Source organism: Dunckerocampus dactyliophorus, chromosome 11 (genome assembly GCF_027744805.1).
Source record: "Dunckerocampus dactyliophorus isolate RoL2022-P2 chromosome 11, RoL_Ddac_1.1, whole genome shotgun sequence".
Taxonomy (NCBI): domain Eukaryota; kingdom Metazoa; phylum Chordata; class Actinopteri; order Syngnathiformes; family Syngnathidae; genus Dunckerocampus; species Dunckerocampus dactyliophorus.
In genome coordinates this window covers 25,847,849-25,870,262 of record NC_072829.1, presented here as the reverse complement: position 1 = coordinate 25,870,262, position 22,414 = coordinate 25,847,849, and the positions used below count along the sequence as shown (strand labels likewise).

General features: G+C 42.0%; 1 protein-coding gene across 2 annotated transcripts in view; it reads left to right on the top strand.

The window, feature by feature from the left end:
- LOC129189614 (A disintegrin and metalloproteinase with thrombospondin motifs 2-like) overlaps positions 1–22,414 on the top strand; it is a 123,815-nt gene that overhangs the window by 87,432 nt on the left and 13,969 nt on the right. The window contains exons 4-10 of one of the 2 annotated variants that reach the window (XM_054791471.1): positions 2,593–2,798; positions 16,702–16,785; positions 17,976–18,132; positions 19,199–19,304; positions 19,486–19,629; positions 20,466–20,598; positions 21,108–21,137. In XM_054791471.1, the coding sequence (XP_054647446.1) occupies positions 2,593–2,798; positions 16,702–16,785; positions 17,976–18,132; positions 19,199–19,304; positions 19,486–19,629; positions 20,466–20,598; positions 21,108–21,137 (860 nt within the window). The remainder of the gene's footprint in view (positions 1–2,592; positions 2,799–16,701; positions 16,786–17,975; positions 18,133–19,198; positions 19,305–19,485; positions 19,630–20,465; positions 20,599–21,107; positions 21,138–22,414) is intronic. The other variant, XM_054791473.1, reaches the window with a different exon arrangement.

The following is a 22,414-nucleotide window of genomic DNA, read 5'->3' as shown; positions in this document are numbered from 1 at the left end:
GGTTTTCTGTCACTCACGGGGGTGTGGGCTGACATCAGATCATATTCAGACTTCCAGATTCAATCTGCTTACGACTCAGGAGCCAATATTAGCCACATGCTTGTTGTTTTACTCAAGAGCCCTGTTGCCTTGGATACGTTGCATAAGAGGGAGATGGGAAAGCGCCGTGCCCCTTGCTGATTGGGAGACAAGATGGCAGGTCTTGCTTGGTCGCCCCAATAATCCCCACCCCTACATCTCAAAACACTGCAAACTCTGTTGGTCCCAATGAACATTATTCTTCAAACGTGTGTATTTATCAGAGTTACAAATCAGAGCCCCTACTACGGCAATGATTTATAGCTCAGTTTTAGAGGGTCATCCTTGGTTGTGGGTCAGGGTTGTTTATGTTTTTGTTGTTGGCTACACTGAGACCACATTTTAAGACAATAGGGAACATCCTTACATAGCTTTCATATATGCAGGGCCGTAGAGGGAAGGCAGCTTGAGAGTGAAAGCAGTCCTTGGGTCAGGAGACACCACCATTTATCTCTTCTCCTTTTGCATGGTGCTCTTTAGCGCCTTCAGAGTTAAATAAAACGTGCAAACAATTGAATGTCTGATATAGCTGTTAGGCAAACGACCCGTTCAGTGACTTAGACACATCAGAGCTACTGTAGGCTGCGCTGCTAAGACAGGTTGGCTTCTTGAGCAATTTACATTTTTTCCAGTTCGTAGTTAGCCAAGAAAAGAGCAGGGCGGGCAACCCCTGTGTGAGGGGGCTTTCTTCATCCATGTGTTTAGCAAGCACCATCTGCTGCATTTATTCAGGCAGGGATAGAAATATTTGGTTGATTAGGAGCAGATCTGTGAGACAGCGCTGCCATGTGACAGACACAAATGGTGTCAACGGGTGTTATAGAAAGCAAACACAACACACAAAAAGGTTTGCGTCGCCACGCTTTGATAGACACGCAAGTGCATCTGGAGCCAAATGTGTTGCACAAGTACAGTGCGACCACGGTTAGCGTCGTTTGTTCGAGAAGATCTGATTCAAACCGGAACGCACTCTAACCAAATATGTTTAGAGTACAATGCAAATCTAATATCAAACACCCAAAAATATTAACCCAAACCACATTTTTATAGTTATACATGCAGAAAACAATTGAAATGCATATAAATGATGAATGAAAGGGATAAATGAACATTTAATGTCACCTTTACCTTGATTAAAAAGTTGACTGCTGACAAAGACGGCTGTGAGGCAGCGGGATGAGCCGAGATTTTGCTATGAGCGATTGACTTCAATAATATTTCTCACCTTCTGTATCAATACCCTCTTCTGTATGGCACTTGAAACTTCCTTTGGCTCCATTGTGGGTTACTTTGCAGCCATGATCAATAAGAAAAGCAGAAAGTGTTGTGGCGTAACTGTGTTAGTTCCCAAAAAACTGCAGAGTCAACCGCTGATGATGTCATAAACGGGGGACGTATACAGTTGGACTCATGCAGTGTATCAACACGACGAGATGCGCACCATATTTGTACGCTAACCGAGGTAAAATTTTTGCAGAAACTATTGATGTGAACCAAAAAATATGATAACCGCGGCTTACGCTCACTGAGGTTCCTGTAGGTTTAGAACTAGCAAAACTTTTTCTTTTTTTTTAAAAGTGCCAGTTTTTTTAAAATGACAGTTCATCAATTCATGCAACCACTGTTTACACCCAAAGTATATAAATGTTAAGATTGTAGCTTGGGGCCGCACGGTGGCCGAGTGGTTAGCAAGTTGGCCACACAGCTTGGGCATCTCTGCGGCCTGCGACCAGTCGCCCAAAGTCAGATGGGGTAGGCTCCGACATACCCCCACGACCCTAATGAGGATAAGCGGCATAGAAAAACTCAACATTGTGGAGCAAGCGCGTGAAAGTCTACTGGAGTCTACTAATTGCCAGAAACTTGTTTATGACATCTGGTAAGACGCCACACTTTGGTTCATCAGAGTGACTGTTTGCTTTCCTCAGTAGGTGTCGCTGTTTGGATTAATTCAATTCAATTCAATTTTGTTTATATCGTGCCAAATCACAACAAAAGTTATCTCAAGGAACTTTACACATGAGATAGGTCTAAAAACTCCCTCTGGGGAAGAAACCTTGAACAGAACCAGGCTCTGTGGGGTGGCCGTCTGTCTCGACCGTTTGGGTTAAGATAGGAAAAAACAGAGCAGAGGGATAGATGGTAGATCAAGTGAGAAAACAGGAGAGTCTTTGTCATTGTCCAAGGAACAGGGAGGCGTATCAGGAGAAAAGGGTCAGTTGTAAATATATGCTTTAGCAAAAAGGTGAGTTTTGCTTACTTTTAAATAGAGAGAGGGTGTCTGCATAACAGAGGAGCCTGATAACTAAAGGCGCTACGTGCCAAATAGCATATACGACCCTTTATTATTAACACCCTGGCTAAAGTTTGAGTTAAGGTTGTTTTTTTTAAATTTATTAAATGGGTGTCTTTTGGCTGGAAATGACCCAAAAGGTGGCTCAGAACTTAGTAAGAGACTGGTAAAGAAGAAAAAGGCCATAACTTTATTGAAATGCCTTGCTTTTGTGCGTCCAGGTGCAGATCTCGGTGGTCTAATGGATCTGGAGTCTCTCTATCAAGGTGTGGAACAGAGCATCAACCACACGCGAGCAGGACGCGCTCGCAGGCAGAGCATGGACCGGGCCTACAACATTGAGGTCCTGCTAGGCGTCGATGACTCTGTGGTGCAGTTTCACGGGAAGGAGCACGTCCAAAAGTACCTGCTGACGCTCATGAACATAGTAAGTGCTGCTGACTCAAAAACGCGTGGTGCTATACAGTACTGTACGGTGCAGTCGTCACATCCAAGATGTCGCAATTGCCAAGGGTGACATTGCTTCACTGAATGATAAAATGTTCTGTTGGAGTTGAACAGGTAGTAAGTCAAAGGGAGGTCAAACATAGATGGTAGGGCACACACACACACACACACACGCACACACACTCACACACACACACACACTCACAGACAGACAAACAAGTGAATGAGGATTCAATTCCCTTCCCACATGTTCTCGTCTAGCAATCAGCCACGGGTAATCCTTTCTTCCTCATCTGAATATGATGAGATTTGTGTGTACGTGTGTGAGAGAGAGAGCAACAGACTTGAGCCCTGTGCTCTGAGGGGCATCCGCACATTATTTCATCAGGCTTTGTGTCCCGTCACCCATCATTGTCAATGTGTCGTCTCTGTCTGCTTTGTATGCATTTGAATATACATGAGTGTGTGTGTTGGCTTGAACCCGCCACATATTTTAAGCTTTGCAAATTAAACCTGTGGCAAAGTCTCCTGTATGTGTGTGTTCCTGTTAGCTGAGGCTTGCACGGCGGCGTGCTGTGCAAAGAGCCAGTCTCCGACTGTTAAGCAGGTGCAAACTCTGCCACACCTTCTTTGTCTCAGCTCGGCACGCGAGGCAGAAGAACACAAGCGGCTCTTCTCTCTGCCTCCCCTATTAGTTGTTAGTGTTAGACAATGGAGGGGAGAAGGGAATACACGCCGCCCCACCCCCCACTTCCTGCTCTGTGGGCGGGGAGGAAAGATGGCAAGGTGAGAGGAAAAAGATATTTTAAACAGTGCATCCAGAATAAATTACTGACAGCCTGATAAACAGAAATAAATAAATAAGGGCTGCCTCCCACGCTCTCTGCGACGCTCGTCTTGAAAGTTTGCTTTGCTTTCTTGAGAATGGGAGTGCCTTCTCCCGCTCTTCCTCCCTCACCCTTTTTTCTCCTCACTCCTGCCTCACCTGCATCGTCAGTCAACATCGTAAACGATGCGATACATTTCTCTAGCCACATTGCAGAAAGAGTAATTGCTCTTCATTTAGTTCATTGCCATTTAATTGTGCACAGTGTAAAATCAATAGGACTGTGCTTAATGCGCAGCATGGAATCATCTTTGTACAGCAAGCGTGTCCAAAGTGCAGCCCGGGGGCCATTTGTGGCCCACCACTCATTTGTGATTGGCATGCAATGCATTTTAAAAATAAAATATAAGAAAAAAAATCCAGCAAAAATTGGGAAAATTTAGCAAAAAAGCACAATGTAAAGAGAAAAAGTTGAAATATATATACGCTGTATATGTAATAAATATATGATTGGCCCCTCGCATCCTTTATGCGGCCCCCAGTGGAAAACGTTAGGACACCCCTGATCTACAGTATCCCAAAAGTCAGTAGTAGTAGTAGTAGTCAGTGTACAGCTTGTATAGCAGTATAGATTTACCGAAAATTCAATACACAGCCATTATTGTCTAAATAGCGAGCAAGCCGGGGTGTCCCAATCTGATATTGATACTGGATATAAAAAAACAACAACCAAGTATCGTATTATATCGGGCTGCATCTAAAATCTCTAATATTGGCACTCCGATACAGTTCCAAACTCCGCCCCAGCACGTCTATCCAGCAGCGGGCGGATCGAGCCTCACATGATCACAACAACAGCGTGTGACAGTGTGTTAAGCATGGAGTAGGAGCCATGTCGGCCGTGTGTATTTTTCATTCAAGTCTGAAAAAATGTTGCAGCTGAGTGCAACACTTGTCATGCACGAGTGTCTCGTGGAAGTTTAATACGACCAAACACATCATTTGAAGCAGCGTTACACAGGAAACTCCCACGGGTACGGCAAGAAGTCATTAGCTGTAACCGATTGGATGACCAGCCCCTGTGGTGAGTAAAGCTGAGGTTAAACGCTTAATTGAGCACCTCAAACCTCGCTATATTATGCCTAGCTGCCACTACACTGTGGATAAAACTATACCGCAGACGCTTTAAGAAGTAAATGGGTCTCTTTTTCTCATACCCATTGTTGCCAATTATTTTTCTCTGTTTGATCAAGCCTTTTCTAACATGCCACACTACAAAATGACTAATGAAAGTATGCATGATTCGTGCTGATATTCAAGGCTGCGATATCGATATTGGATCAGAAGTGAACAAGTTGTATCGGGACCTCCCTACTCGCAACACAAGCGAGTACACCTCACAGTGAACATGTCCAAATTGTGTCCAAAGTTTCAATATTTAGTCGGAGCACCATTATCATCTATCATGGCCCTTGTCCTCGTCGGCACATCACTCACTGCACAGTTTGTTACTGGAATGTCAGAGTACGTGTTGGAATTCATGTTTTCTCTCAATGAACCGCAGCCCCCCAGTACTGCCAGCACTCATGCAGCCCCAGACAAAACTGAAAACACATTTATGTATATTATGTACTCACTTGTGTTGCAGATATTGACACAATAATGGCTGTGGCTTTTCAGTGGATGGTAAACCTATACTGCTATACAAGCTGAGTATATCAAGTATTGTGCCTTGAGAAGTTATACTTTAGCAAACGAGTTTGCTGAAATGGCAGTGTTGTACTCATTTTTGAGAGATACTGTACTTCAATTAAGTTATTTTACAGAACAACAAAAACGCTGTTGACACAAAAACAACATTTTGTGTAGTCACCTGCCTTCCAAACATGTGCTCTTTGGAGCCATCTTTCACTAGGGATTTTTATAGTCCGATCTGATTCATTAGAATTTGCCCAGAGTCGACAAAACGTTGTTTTTGTGGTGTGATATGTAAGAAGCTGCTGACACAAGTTGTTCTTTACTTTATTGGGCTCACCTTTTCAAAATACAGTACTTCCACTTCCACTCTACTTCAGATAATATTTTAGTAGGCATTATGAAGCAGTACGTTTGTTGTTGCTGACAGTCGTTCACCTCAGCTCCTCTGGATTAAAGCACGTGATTTTATTAATGCCGACTCTAGAGCCCGACCGATATATCGGCAGGGCGAAAATGTAGCCGATATGTAGCTGATATATTGCTTTTTTTTTTGCTGCGCCGCAATTCAGTCACTCCCTCTCCTCTCTGAGTACCTGGTCCCTCCTCCTCACACACAGAGAGCAGCGTTCTCCGTGCTGCCGCACTCTCTCACTCAGTCCGCGGTACGAAGGGAAGACTCAAAAAGATACTGCTGTGACTTTGTGAAACAATATAATACTACACTTTAGCACCACGGTGTCAGGGCCCGTCCAGAGGAACGTTGTAGTTTTCAGGCAAGTTTTAGAGAGCGTAGTACAGCGCTTTAACGTCGTATAAGTTGCATCTCCGTGAGATAAAAATAAATGCAACTGTCCACCATTATCTAAGACTATTATACTGCGTTTTATAGTGAAATAAAGATTAATGCAGATATACACAGCGTCCCCACTTCACTTCATACTTCCATGCAGGATTTGCAGGGGCTCATACGTTCACAAGTTCATGTCTTCATGCAAAAAGCAGCTACATTGTAACATGAAATGCCACTTAGTCCCATGTATTAAGTCTACGTAGTAATGTGATGCATGTTTTGATTATTTTTTATTTTGTTGGTAGTCAACTTTTGTTTTTCCCACTTTTTAATGTTTGCTTCAGTTTGTTTTTCAGCTGTTAGCAAATACTCAGCGGCTGCAGATGGAACGTTTTTTCATATATTGGCTGATAAATCGGTTATCAGCCAACATATCGGTTATCGGGCGATATATATCAGCTTTTTTTCAGGTCCCCAATATTGGTATCGGCATCGGCCCCAAAAATCCCATATCGGTCAGGCTTTATCAGACTCCTCCGAATCAAATCGCTGAATAGTCGATTCTTCACACCTTTTGTACAATTAAAGCACACCATTTCAATCCACTCTGTCAAAATCTGACACTGGTGATATAAACTGGACAATGTGGCTAACGTCTGATCTATTTTTCCCCATAATTTTGTACACTGATTATATTATCGGCCATATCTCAAGCAGGCATGACTCTTCCTTTCTGTCAAGTTATAAAACCACCTAAAAGGTGAATGCATGTTAGTATCCTCCTTTCAAATGGTTTTCTATCTTTACGCTCCGCTCTTCCTGGTGACTTTGGTTTGTCCTGTTCACGTCTCTGTGTGCATGTTAACACCTCGGAGAGCATTCCAATGCGAACGAGTGACCCGTTGGATTAGATTGTTGTGTGCTTTGCATGTGATATTTCCTTCTTTTTGCTATGTAATTACTCTTCCCTCGTATCCCTCTGTGTCGCTCTGACTGACTGCAAATGAAAGCCAAGGGTCAAGATGAACTATTTGATCAAGTGGATGTTCGAGCGTGTGTTTGTGTGTTGGGCGTGCGAGCGTGGGCGGGGGCTACTGCTGTGTTGCAGGACATCAAAGACGCACACCCACAGAAATCTGAATCCTAAAAACTAAATTCCATCTGAGAAGTTCAAGTGCAGTTCAGTGTACGTATGTGTGTGTATTGAATGTGGGCACAGGTAATTCAACTTCCCACTCCTTTCCCACGTGTTTACCGCTTCGTTCATGTGGCGTTCGGTATTGTCAACATTTTTTGAGACCAAATAAACCACTAATGCTATGGTAATATATAATAGTAAATAATAATAATAATAAATTGTAATAATGCTGTATTTCATTTAATATGTCATCTTTCACTCTGTAAAGTTGCAGAATTGTCGTTTGTGACACGTATTTTCTCACAGGCAATTTGTACTGACTGTCACACATTTGCAGCATTTCTTGAAATGCTGGCTTTTCAACTGCATTTAAGAGCAGCATTTCCTTGACAATGACTTTCTGTGAACGCACACCATTTTGTGCTGTTCCGTTTGTATTTACCTTGCCGACCAAACGTTGTATATTGTAGCATTCTGATTTAGCTGATTTATTATGTGTTGTGTTAAAAGTAAGACACTAGCAACATCAAATTAAAAGCACAAAATGGATGCAGACCCACCAGCCACCAGTATGAGAAGATCATTATCTTGCTGTGCAGTGTTTATATTGTTTTTATAGAATTAACTTGGAGTTGTGCACACAACAAATATGCACATTAGCACTCAATAACATCAAAAACCTTACCTTTATGCATTCCCACAGAGTATCAGCATTTGGGAGCAAATATGAAGTTAAAGGCAAACCGCAAAAGCACAATATAGTTGTCAATCTATGGTGCATTCAAGGACCGTTGAACAAAGTGTGGCAGGTCGCCGCTCGCAACAAACGTAAACATGCAAAATGTTTGCGATTTCTAACTATATTATTTTTTCATAAAATAATAATAATAAATAATAATAATAATTCCAAAATTGATATGCATTTACATAAAATGTTATGTAGTTATTTACAAATGCATTTTTTAAAGTGCATTTCTTTATCATTGTCCCATGGGCTGGTTGAAGACTGATTCATTTTATTGTCACTACAGTTCATAACGTAACAATTACATCCATGGCATTTCCATTTCACATACGACTAACAATTTCATAATCGATATACAATAGAAGATCTTTGTACAGATCTCTGCAGGTTTGGAAAAGGTGTCATATGTATGCCATAGTGACTCAAACTGTAATAATAAATGTCTCTATTTGCCCCTTTGAGCCTAACCTTAATGCAATGTCATTATTTTTTGTTTGCTGGGAATTGTTTTTCTATTGGTCTGTGTTCTTGTCCTTTGTTTCTATTGTATAATTTTCAATGCAAATGCTGGGAAAAGTCAATAAAATCATTAAAAGAGATTTGCACAGTGCTCTGTATGTAAAGTTTCTGGTATGAGCAAGTAGTTTTGTCTTTTATGCCGCATGTCATCATTTGTATACGATACTGGAAAACATTAAGACCGCATTTGATATTTAATTTGACTTCTGAGCTCATTTAATGTTCTTTTTCTTTGCATTAGTTCTTAACAAGAGTGAAGTGGAGCACAGCAGAGGATTGCTGCTGGGTTCCATTCCCATGCCTCCAAGCTTGGGCTATTGTGGTGTGAGAATCTGGCTGCGGAGGGTGATAATTGTTAGCAGAAAATCACCCGACTCCACCTACAATGGGTCGTTGAGTTAGTTAATTATTAACGTGGACGGAAATCAAGATGCATTCTTCAGCCTTATTGTGCACGCTTAACTTTTAATCTGGAGAAATAATCATGTGTGGCAAATGCCAAATTGTGTGCTGATGAGCATCATGTTGATGGATTCACTAGCCAATGGTGATCCGTCTGTCTCGGCCATTAATAGAGACCTTTAGAGAGGTGCTACAAAGTGTTACTCACACTCTCCTTGGGTTTGAATAGTCAGTAACAGTGAGGGTGGTGTGTGTGTGTGTGTGTGTGTGTGTGTGTGTGTGTGTGTGTGTGTGGCTTGTTCATGTACATTTCTGTATATTAAGGTGACTTTTAATACAGGAAGCACCTTTTGCGAACAGCTGCCTTTTTCTGATTGTTCATTCTTCTCTTTAACGAGCCACAAAAGTCGTCATAAGTCTGACTATTAAGTGGTAAAAGCCATTCAAACTAGCATAGGTAATAATAGACTGCTCGTCAGCTGGAAGTGTCAAAGATATTCACGGCTCGCTTGTCAGACAGAGAACTCAAATTCTTATCGTCTTAAGTCTTCCCAAGCTCTCCCATGTGTGTCCCCGAAAAGATGTAGACAAGCTGTGAAAAGCCTCGTCTAAATCACACAGACACTCGCTCATGCCAAATTGTATATGTGATGACTCGTTTCTGTCTCATCAGCAGATGAAAGTGTTTTTAATGAATATTTTGCAACAACAAATGCTCACAGCTTATTAAATGCAGCCCACTCTCCATAATAGATGCTTAAATAACATACACTATTAAACACTAGTCATGAGACAGGCATCATAATTATTATTATGAATTAATAATCAACCGCTTAGCTCCCTGAAGTCTCTTATTCTTCATCTTACCAAGTCTTTTTAAATTATTTCATGCCGTAAAGTTTTGTGGGACACTTTCCTCTTCCCAGCGCACAAAGCAGGGCATCTAAAGGCGTCAAACACCTTTGGGATGAACTAGAGCGTAGATAAGTGAGTCAGCAAATGTAGATAAATGGTCCAATGTGTTCCCAGAAGACTGCAAGCTACAGAAAGAGGGGACAAGCTCCATATACAGGTATATGTCTCACTTCCTGTAGGTGCAATCGTCAGGTGTCCCAATAATTTTGTCCATAATCTATGCTTCTATCAAAATGAAGACTAAGCCTAGAACTCATTTTGTACCAAAAGAAGACACCTGCATCACATCTCCTGGTTATGGTTTTACCACAAATGGCACAGATGAGATATGAGTCATGACAACGTGAAGAGAAAAAAAAAAAAGGAAATGTGAACCAGATACCCTCAGGGCCAAATTAGGCCTCTTTTAAATGTGGATAAAAGAGATGTGAATTGGCTGTGTGGCAATGTGACGGCGCCTTAGACGGACAGTCAACACAAGCCTGATGTTGAGGAAACGACAAATACTGTACACATGCATCTCAAACAACATACTAGCCTCCCCTACCCCCCAAAAGACAGATTTTCTGGGGCATGTGGCGTTTTCTGCTCACCTTGCTTTACTCTCTCACTGCAGGAACTAAAAATCAGTTCATTTTGCCTTTAAACTAGGGATGTCAAATGACTAAAATTTGTAATCAGATTAATCATGGTTTTCAAATGAATTAATCATGATTAATCACCATGTCACAATCATGTCTGCTGTGTGTTGTTCTCTTGAAAAAGTAAGTCCAATATGTTTTTGTCTCAATGAAGGTTCCCCCTTTCATATCATAGAGCCAATAGTACATTTAAAAACATACACTTCTCCGCTCCATGTGTGTATCGTCTGATTTCACAAATGGATGATCGGCATCCCAATGAGCATCCCTAGTGTAAACATGAACATCAGAGGTGCATTCCTTCTTACAGGTTAGGCTAACAAGAAAATTACCGTAAATTCCGGACTCTTGAGCGCACCTGAATATAAACCACACCCACCAGTTTTTAATGTGCATAGATTGGGCACACTTATTGGGCACACTCTGTGTTCCCAGCGTCACTGGCTGTCTCCGATGAGTGAAATGTGACACGCTTTTTTTCATCGGAGTCCAAGCACAATCTGTAGTAATTCTACACTTGATCAAACTTAAGTACCTTAAGATTTGTCAGAACAAAACACGATCGCTGCATAAGACTTCAAAACGTGATATTGGTGTCCATTCCACCACTTCCTGAATCTGCACTTTAAGCAACACGGGAAATGTCGGTCTTTTAGCCATAAATTAGTTGCATCATTGTTTAAGCCGCGGGGTTCAAAGCGTGTGAAAAAAACTAGCAGCTTATAGTTGGGAATTAAGAGTACACGTGCTTACAGCCACAGGTTAAGCAGTACTTTTTCTCAGTACTTTTTCGTCATCTTGAAGATCTTTTTTGCTGCTAATTATTTCCACATCTCGTTTCCTCTCCATTAAGGCCAAGACATACCCCCTGTTATTTTAGAACCACAGGTGGGCTCTGATTGTATTATGACCAAAGGTAGGTGTGAGCTAAAAGTGCAAGTGTGAGGTGCCAGCAGCTAATTAAGTGGCATATTAAAAGTAGCAACATCTCAGTTCCCCTTGATACATACTAAGCATCTTTCTATGCTTTTTCCGAGAGACTGCTTTTAATTTGAGCTGTCAACACACAAACAATATGTACAGTAATAGCACCCGCTTACTTTATTATCTACTGCCTCCGAAGGTGTTTTAGCACTTGTTCTGCAAATATAGTTAAAAACAGAGGTGCATAATTACACGCGGTGTGGATTGTCAGACATACCACAGAAGTGAGAGTGCTGGAAGGAATAGTAAGATGTCTAACCGTACTGTATGAGTGGCATTATGGGATTATGGGTAAAATGTCATCTATTTTTGTGTGCACACATTTGTCCAAATTGTGAGGCACAACCTCATTGTATAAGGACACAGAAGATGGGAGTTATGTTAGGATCTATACGGGGATCTCAGTGTTATTGCATGTTATTGCAATAGACACTTGGACAAACAGATTCTATGGACATGCACTAACGCGGACACGGGTTTGGTTCCTTCCTCAACAGCATATGGACACTTTGGGAGAAACAAGCTGGCACCTCTCCGTCAATCAATCCCATTTTCTGTATATTGGTGCATTTAAGGTCAAACATAAGGGACAACAATTTGTCTGTACAGTGGATCCCCACTTTTTGCGGAAGTTACGTTCCATGCCCACCAGCAAATGGTGAGAATCCGTGAGTAATAGATCCCATAAAAATGTCTGTTTTTAACACACAGCTCGCTCCCACCCCTCCAAATCATCCTGCTGGCTTGACGTTGACATTCTCCTCCAATTTAAGTTCAACATCTGCAATTAGATTCAGCTCCAGAACCGTCTCTCTTCAATTGACACTGTTCAGTAGCTAGTTCAGTAGCTAACAATCCAAATGCACAATCAAGGTTTCAGCTTCATGCTTTGAACCTTGCGGCTTGTACAGTGATGCAGCTAATTTATGGCTAAAACTACAGTTCCCGCGATGCTTCGAGTGCATCTTCAGGAAGGAGTGAATTGGATGCTAATTTCACATTTTGAAGTCTTACACAGTGAGTGTTTTGATCAGACAAATCTTAAGTATGTTGGATCAAGTGTAGAATTACTACAGCTTCTGTTTGGACTGCCAACCATCACGACTGTAATAGTTTGATTTTGTGTAAGTTGATTACTCATGCCTGGAGAGTGGGGCACATGGATGACGTCATATAAAAGCGACTGTTTTGCTCCGCTGCGATCAGATGTTGTGTTAAAAAAAAACGGGGCCGGCACTGAGTTTTTGTCTTTTCAAAGACTGACTTTAGACGCCATACACCTCGGACGCTACACTATCACCAACGGGTTTCGAAAGGCTGGACTACTTGCGCGTTGAAGAGGACAGCTCAAGCTAAAGGGCTAATTTGCCTCAAGATGAAAGATGCCGAGAATGACAACGAACGGGAGAGAGAGACTGACGAAGGAATATGAGGCTGTTCCATTGTGATGCTGAAGAAGACGACTTTAGTAGTTTTAGTTCCAGGATGAGGATGTCAATGAGTGACTTTTTTTGGTAGGGGACTGTTGAACTAGCCGTCTTATGCGCAGTGTTCGGCATTGTTTGGAAAAAAGCATGTATTCAATCAAAAGTATTAAACAATTTTGTGTGTAACATCTTTTTGTGTACTAAATATCCCATGTTACAACGTGAATGTACAAATCTTTTTTTCTCTTTACGTTTAGTGGCTGCAGCTGATATACCGGTGTGCTCTATACAGTGTAGTCCGGAAATTAGGGTATGTTGTGTTCAAGGACCACCGATCAATGTGGAAAAAAAACATTGTCGGTGAAGCATAAAGACATAAACATGTACACATGGTGGGCTGCCATGAACGGCAATTATTTTATTTGGGCCAAACGAAAATTTTCAAAAAAATGTATGCAGTTTAACTCGTAATTGTAAAAATGTTGACATGTTCCTGGCGCTATCTGTTCTTTTAAACCACCATTGGTATCACACGCTCTCCAGTTGTGGTGATGTTTGGAAAAACATGTCATCTTGAGCCAGTTGCATCCAGCCCCTTTAAAAGTCAGCCTGTTTGACTATAAAATCATAAAGTAACATACAGTGCATTTTAGGTTTTCCCTGACTGTTTTCTATATTTCATCGACAATGTTCTTTTTTTATTCTATGTATTATTAATTCATCTCAGAGACACAACAGTGACTTTTGAATGGCAAAGTCAGTTGGCCGGTCGGTGGCTTGCATGTGTGGGTAGCAGTCAGGCAGGCTCCAATGAAATATGCTCCTGTTTGTAAGTACAAGATCCAATTTTTAGGAGCTCTCCTCATCCCAAGGTCACCATGCTTCACTTTTCAACATTCATTTTTTATGCACCCCTTGCAAGTGGAATAGAATTTCTGAGTGCTCTTTAATGCAGTCATGCTGCTCTGTCCTACACACAGCTAGAGGTCAAAAAGACCCATTTTGTGTCAGAGGCTAATTACAGTCTGCATGTATTTCTGTTCCACTTTGGTAAACACACACTTCCAGATGGAAGCTGCTGTTTCCGCTAAAACCATTACTGTTATTTCAGGGATATTGAATGTGCGATGTTGGTTTGGAAGGCTGTGTCAAGTTTATTTTCAAAGCAAAGATTTATTCGTCATCATTTAAGGCGATCAGGAGATCCTTTAATCGAAAGGTTTGCCATGATGTAACACTTGTTAAAGCAGACAATGCAGCCTTGCCCATGCAATGCAGTAAATTGCATCCAGCTGTTTGCGGTTAACAAATGTTGCATGCTTATCAGATTTTTCCCAACAGGCTGCAAAAATTTCCAGCTTGGCACCACACACACACACAGCAGTGTGTTGCGTTACTTGAATGATTTTCTCTCATCTATGCAAACGCTCCTCTGCAGCCCTATCCACATTTTATTCTCCAAGAATGCATCGTTTCCTCTTTTCTTTCAAACTCTTCCTCTGTTCTCAGTTTGCCGCTGTGCTTCCCCGCGCTGCATCTCGGCTCTGTTCGCCGCATTCCTCAATTCTTCCTCCTACCTTTACCTTGCTGGGTGCCACTGATATTTTCTTCCTCCTCCCTACATCTCAATGTGTGTGCACAAGAGGAGCGTGTATGTGTGCCGCTCTCCACAGCATGTCCATCAGCCGTCTCATTATGGCTGTCTGTTTTTACATCCTTTTGCCTCATTAGGCACCACACACAGCCAACTAAGGCCAGCAGGCCTCAACTCCTACACCAATTTGCCTTGTGTGTGTGCATACTCTTCTGTCTTTTTACTGTTTCTTGTTCTATTTACACGCCCCTCCAAAAGTTTGGGAACACCTGCAGGTTTGGGAACGCCTGCATGTGTTTCCAAACTTTTGCGGCTATTTTTCAACTCTAATTTCTCAAATAACTTATATTTAATGAAAAGAGAGTGCAGTTTGAATTTGAGTTAGTGCAAAATAACAACAAGCTTAATGAACATTTCAGGAACAATACTTTTGTATCCACAAATTATTGTAACAAAAAGTGTCTGTGAAGGTTTTCTATTTCTCACCTGCTCCCGTTTGGTCTCCATTTGCTAGCTCAGAAAACAGATAACATGTTCCCGATAAAGACTCCAGTTGAGTTCCATTTCAGAGCCTTTACTTTGAAGTGCTGTCAAACAGAACATACAGAAATAAAGAATGTCATTTATAACTTTATCTGTGACATTCATGATAAACAAAATGCATTTAAGCAAACGCGCTAGCTCGATGCTAGTTTACATGGAAAATCCCATATGTGCGCTAGTGATTAGCACTAGCGATTTGACATGCCTTTTTCAAACACTTTAAAATACGACAGTTACATACTGTAGATAACTAAGATGCACATTCCACTTAAACAGCTGATATATAATAATCATAAAATACTAAGAGTCAAACACTTTCTAAGGCTCAGCAAGAGACAGGACGGCACATTCAATATCTTCCAACCCGATGTTGTTTGTCCTCTATGACAGCGTGTTCCAAATAGCACTACAAACAGTGACGGGCAGTCAGTGGAGGCACCTGTCACCTGTCATGATGAAAGATTAAAAGCGGATAACGATAACATAATATAAGTGTGTCCATTGAACTGTGTTATAAATGTATTTCCTGTATTCTACCTATTTTTAACATTTTCTTAAGAAAAATAAGACTGAATGTGCACATTTCCTGATCAGATACAGGACGGAATCTTAGGATGAAGCTGCCGCGAGCGTCTTCCTTATCGGACAATAAAATACAGAGAAATATCTAACTAACGCCTCTGGCCTGGAATTGAACATGTACCCCCTGCCATGAAAGGCAGAAACACCAGGAATTTAAAAAAAGAATCTATAGAAATTCATTTGTTCCAGAGTCAAACTGTCAACATGTTAAAAGTGTTAACGCTCCAGCAGGCGTGTCCTAAGTGCGGCCCAGGGGCCATTTGCGGCCGACGGCTTGTTCCTTTTGGCACATTGTAGAAATAAAAATAATAATAAACCAAAAAATACATTGCAAAAATGGAAAAACTACAGTGAAAAGGCAAAATGCAAAGACAAGAATCTGAAATGTTGAAACCGTATTAATCTCCAAGAGATGTAAATATAAAGTTTTTATTAGCGTTTTTACAAAATGAAGAAGTACATAAAAGTAAGAGTATGTGACCCTTAGTGGGAAAATTTCGGAGACCCCTGCTGTACAAGTAATTATTTAACTTTTCAGAAACATTTTTACTGCGGTATCTCTTCTCAAGGGATGATACTATAGAAATGAAACTTGACATAACTTAGTAGTCGGTGCACATCCTATAGGGCAACATAGAAAATGACTCAACACGCAACCATTATTTTCTCCATAGCTGACAACACAAAAGCGTAGCAAGTTAATGGTGTTTTGCCTATCGCCGAGCATGGTGGTGGCTGTGTCATGACGAACTGCGGTTCATTGAGGGAAACATGAATTCCAACATGTGCTGTGACATTGTGACACCGTGATGCCCTCCTTTGGGAAACTGGCCTGCATGGCAGTTTTCCAGCATGATAAAGACCCCAAACACACCTCCAAGATGACAAGTGTTTGTCAACTTTTGATTTGCTAGTGGAACCTTTTGACTGTGTATGGTTTAGTCGCATCACATCAACTAATTAAAAGGAGTAAAGGCTCAGCTAATGGACTTATTGTCGTCAAGTGATTAATTGAAATGCCTACTGATTGGATTTTGCTGTCTTTTACTGAGAGCGTTCCTCCCTGTGTGTGTACTCAGGTGAATGAGATCTACCACGACCAGTCTCTGGGAGCAAAAATCAATGTGGTGCTGGTGCGGATTATCATGTTGGGCTATGGAAAGGTAAGTTCCTGGAAAAAGTTAGGCCTTGTCTCTTTATGATAAGTGCTGTGTTTGATTCAAGGACACGGCTGCAGTCACTTTGAAAGCTACAGTAAGCACAGCCAATTCTTTCACACACACACACAAGCAAACACACAGACACACGCAACATTGCCCTGGAGCCTGTTATTCCAGTGGACTGAGCAAAAGAAGAACTAAAAGCATGCGGCATCTCAGGGGAGTGTTTTCAAGTCGCACGCCTTCACAGTTCAGCACCAAAGCACACAGAAACTCAGGCCGTTATGCAATCAGCCTTCCTCCCGCTAGACTGCAGCACAGAATCATGGGAAGTCCAGGCAAAGATAAACAATCAATGATCGTCCTCCCTCATTCATAAACAGACGAGACCGGACGCGGCGCATCGTTGTCTCTTTTCGCCTGTAACTCGATCGGCCTGTGTGTGCGTGTGCAGAGCAGAGGAACAAAGTAGTGATAAGCTAAAAGAATGTAGGAGTGCAGGGATTACCCCACAGGATGATAGCGCTCATTGTAACGCTGGGTCGCTGCTTTGTGATACACTTATCCTCGTGTAGCCTTATCTCTTCCCCTCCGTCCTTCACTGCATGTGCCACTGCTACACACACACTTCCACCGGTCAGCCCCCTCTTGTAAGCTGCAGCCAAAGCCGTGGCTGTCCGTCATCCCCAATTACCGTGGCAACCGAGCTGCGCCCAGCCAGCCTCCAGATTGGCTATGTGACCCTGAACACAAGACACACCCTCACACGAGCTCACAGCATACCATTAGGAGCTCACAAGCAACCGCAGGAGTGACAAAGTGCATGCGTTTACAGAGGAGTCTGTGACACTCCATCATGTGTGCAGAGGCAGGCCATATGTCTTTCCTGCAGCACACAAAACACTCTTGTTTCAGGCTAGGATCGTGCATGTGGTTAAATGTAGAAGAAAAGCACAAAAAGAGAGAATGAGGAAGGCCTGTATTTTGAACATAGTGCTTGAATCTACACCATGTTTATTATTAAAGTCATCAGGATTGTGTGACTACTGTTTAATTGCTTTCTCTTCAGCATTTTGCGGATGTGCTGGCAAAACACGGTGGCACTGCCCCCTACAGGGTCAAATGAAAACTTTTTTTTTAGAAACTCTACTTTATGTCTTGGTGTATGGCTTTTTTTCTCTATCTCTTTACAGTCCATGAGTCTGATAGAGCTGGGGAACCCTTCCCAGAGTCTGGAGAACGTGTGTCGCTGGGCCTTTCTGCAACAGAAGCAGGACACGGGGGACGCCGAGTATCACGACCACGCGATCTTCCTCACGCGGCAGGAATTTGGTCCCACAGGCATGCAGGGTAATAGTGGACGCACGCGCACGCATAGGAGGCTTCCATAACGCCATCTGATGAACATATAATACATCCAAACAGAGGCGCCTCTTCCTTCCGCTGCCTCATGCAGCATAGTGCACTGTGGGTTCAGCGGTTGGTGGTTTTGCGTGCATCAGAGTGCAAGCTAACAGGCGGGCCCAAGGGAGAGGCCATCTAAAGGCAATGGCCTAGCTAGACAGCTGCCCTTCAGCTGCCCTTGGGCTCAGCCTTCTGCAGCAGAAAATCAATAGACGGAGCAGGGCCAGGCACAGCGCCACAATTAGAGGCAGCACAGGACTCTCAGGGAGATGAAGATGGGTGAAGGTTTTCGGGGTTAGCTTTGTGTTTGACTGTGTGTGCGACAAACCACTTCATCTCTGTGCTTTATACACTCACAAAGGCGAAAAAGGTAACCAAAATTACATTCAATTTGAATACAGTTGTCCCTCGCCTTCACTTTATCATGCTTTTTCAAAATATATAAAATAAATAAATCAAGCTGTTTCATGGTTGAATATGGTCTATTATTAGTCATAAAATATGCATATTTAAGCAAATGCTGCACATTTTCTGGCTAAATTTAGCCGCAGGGTTCAAAGTTTAAGAAAAAAGTAGTGGCTTTTACACCGGAAATGATGGTAATTTATTACTTATACATTATCTTTCTATTTATATGACTGACTATTGATATGACTAACTTGCATGTCACAAAATTACATACAAATACTATAAAAAGACATCGTTTTTGGACAAAATGTGAATGTTTTTCTTGTTTTAAGTGTGAGTTTGGGCACCGTTTCAAAAGTACTAATTTGATACCGTATCAGATCATGTGGAAACGCTACATATGAGAAGGGCAAAATATTCGAAACACCTCTCAGTGTGATGTAGCACATTTGTACACAATTACACATTACAACCACTACAATGAATGCATAGTAAATTGCCTTTGAAGATCTCATTGCAGTGTTCAGCTGTATCTAATGTTGCGGCCTGTGAGTATAGATGAACTTAAAATTGACCAATGTTTCATGATCTTAATGTTGTGTAGGTTATGCTCCGGTGACAGGCATGTGCCATCCGGTCAGGAGCTGCACTTTGAACCACGAGGATGGTTTCTCTTCAGCCTTTGTGGTGGCACATGAGACCGGACACGTGTAAGTTCAATAGAAGACAAAACAGACTTTACTGGGGGACACCCTCTGCCTGTATCTGAGAGTCCTCTCCTCTCCTCCCACACATCCCCAATCTGTCTGCTTCATCTCTTTCCCTTCATTTCACTCATGTCCTCCTGCCACCCCCATCCTCCCACACCGCCACCCCCTCACCTCTCTGCAGGCTGGGCATGGAGCACGATGGTCAGGGGAACCGCTGTGGAGATGAGGTGCACATGGGAAGCATCATGGCTCCACTGGTGCAGGCTGCCTTTCACCGTTTTCACTGGTCCAGATGTAGCATGCAAGAGCTGGGACGCTACCTCCAGTGAGACATAGGACTTACATTATGTTGAATTTCAATTTTTTTTGTTGATATTTTGCTTACAATTTGCACAGTGATTAAAATATTGGTCGTTGGAAGTACAGTAGTTCATACTAGTTGGTAAAGGACTCAGCTATAGAAGATGGATGGATTGATCTTACCACTGATCATTTTTAGTGCAAATATTGTTTCTCTAGTGTTATTTTAAATCTTTTATACAATAATGTAATTTTGGATGCAAATTTTCCTTTATAAACTGTAGCTATCTCTATGAATAACAAGAATTGCACTCAGTTGAGTTACAGTTTCATGGGAGTTGGTATAATAGTTTTAGCATTGTCCCACTTTTTTACCATTTTTACACTGCAATATAATAAAAATATGACTTCATTAGTTTAGGTAACTAGACAATGTTATTCCTGATAAAGCTTAGTAATGTCTTTGGCTGGTTTTACGATGCAAGTTCTCATGCCTAATTTAGTTTTAGTGCCTACATCCAGGTTTCTTTGACTGTCTATTTACACTCCCCTCCAAAAGTTTGGACTTTTGGAGGGGAGTGTACATGTGCTGTATTTTCAAGTTACCCATATACATTCTCATTGTTTTCACACAGACTAAATAAGTACACACGCATGCTCAAATGCATCGGGCAGGCACCAGGAAGAAATGAATAATCGTTGTATTTTTATGACATCAGGCTGAGATTGACAGCGTATTGACAATCTGCCATGATCAATATCAGAATTGTACTACTTACATACTATATCGCCATTCAGTTCAGGAAGGTGTGTGTAACACTGCCCAAACAACAAGCGATTCGCTTTCATTGTGTCTCCCAGCTCCTATGACTGTCTCCGTGACGACCCCTTTGACCACAACTGGCCATCGCTGCCTCAACTTCCTGGTTTGCACTATTCCATGAATGAGCAGTGCCGCTTTGACTTCGGTGTGGGCTACGCCATGTGCACTGCGGTAAGCTGCTCACACAGCTAAAGACACTTACTGTAGATGAAGCTTACCTCCCTTGCAAACACCTTCCTGTTCCTATCAGTTTTGAGGGTAGATAGTGACATCTCAGCTACACTGTAATGGAATGTAATGGAGAGTCATACACATACTCAGCTATTCACATTTTTCTGATGTCCTCTGCTTTCCTCTCCCGGCCACTGGTGGGATTGACATCTTGCTTAAAAGCAGGTAAATGGGTTTTGATAGCTCCTTTTCCCATCTATTCTGTTGTAAAGCCAAATTATGATCCATCATTTATATTCCAGTACAACATTCAGCTTGTAAGTGCATTGGCTCTACACAAAGCCAGCCCAAAGTGTTTTTTGTGAATGCAACATGATAAATAAATGAGCTTCACACTGCGCGAGCAAGCATCTTGTGACAGTGGCGCGACTATGGCACTCTGCTGGAACACTCTTTTGCACACGTTGCTAGATTACCCTCTATTCTCTTGTCAAACCCATTCCCTTCAGCTACAAAAGGCAGGCCAGTCAGGAACACAGGTAAGGTAACCCCACCTTCCATGCCCAGGGCATTTGGCTGGTCGTGTTTTATTTCATTTATGTGTTCAAATTTTTTTTTATTCGTCTTCTAAAATTGTTTGTAACGTTGCTCCTTTCTTTTGTTTTTTTTAATCGCCTCTGTTCCAATCATTGATATTTTTGGGACTTCTGTCTGCAGGATTCTAAAATGCTTAGATTTTAAGTCGTAAATACCAGAGGTGTGGATTCGACTCGAGTCACAATTTTGATGACTTTGGGGTCGACTCACCGAAGACTTGCAAGTTGTCTTGGACATCAATGACTCGGGACACGACTCTGACTTTAGTCCGATGATTTGAAATACTGGAGGTGTGTCCCCATTCAAAGCATTCAACTATTGTGACTGTTATAATGTCATTTCCAGCAAGACAACATATTTTCTCTTTGAATCTGTCCATTATGCCTCCATTAATGTCCAGTCAGGTTTAAGAACAAATAAAGAATGTGCGGATAACATTTCTGTGCGCTGTGTCAGCACTCTTTTTCTGTGACTGTGTCACACTGGGCTTATTTTATTCAAAAAATAAAACCATTCAAAATGCATTCATTGTATTTGACTTGAGACTTGCAAAACACTGACTTGCTCCCACCTCTGGTTAATACCTACAAACCCTTAAACGCTACTGGTTCATAAGATGAACCACATGACAAAAAAAATCCTTCAAATCTGTTTTGAATTATTATCGTGCTGGCGGGACGAGCCACCTTTTACTGGTTCAGTCTATAAACGAGTGGAAAAGATTGGAAAGATGTCTTTCCCATTAGAGTGGAGCAGGACTGAGCTAGAACAGAGGCAGTTTTTCCATGTTTTACTTCAGCTTTTAGGATCCTTCAGCCTGACGTCATTGGTGATTACCTACCACAGTCTAGCCATTACTCGTGGCTCACCCTCTGACCCGCCAAGGTCCCACGATTGGAAGATTGTGGAAAGGAGGGAGAAGGGCACGGCCCCTTGGACACTGGACTGTAGACACTCATCAGTGGTTTATATCAGACAAGGAGGAGAAGTCAGTCCCTGGTCTTTGTGTCAAGGGGAATTTTAAAGGCCACTGGGATCTCATCTTTTTTTTGGTTTTGCCCTGTGCCCTCTGACCTTCCTTTGTGACTTAAACCACAGGCTGTTTCATTCAGAGAGTCCCGTCTCTCGTGCATCCTTTGATTACTTTGCATGATTGGCTGTGTGTTTTTCAGTGGAACGTCGTAACGTGCAGTGCAGTGACAGTGACAGTGCGGGGTTA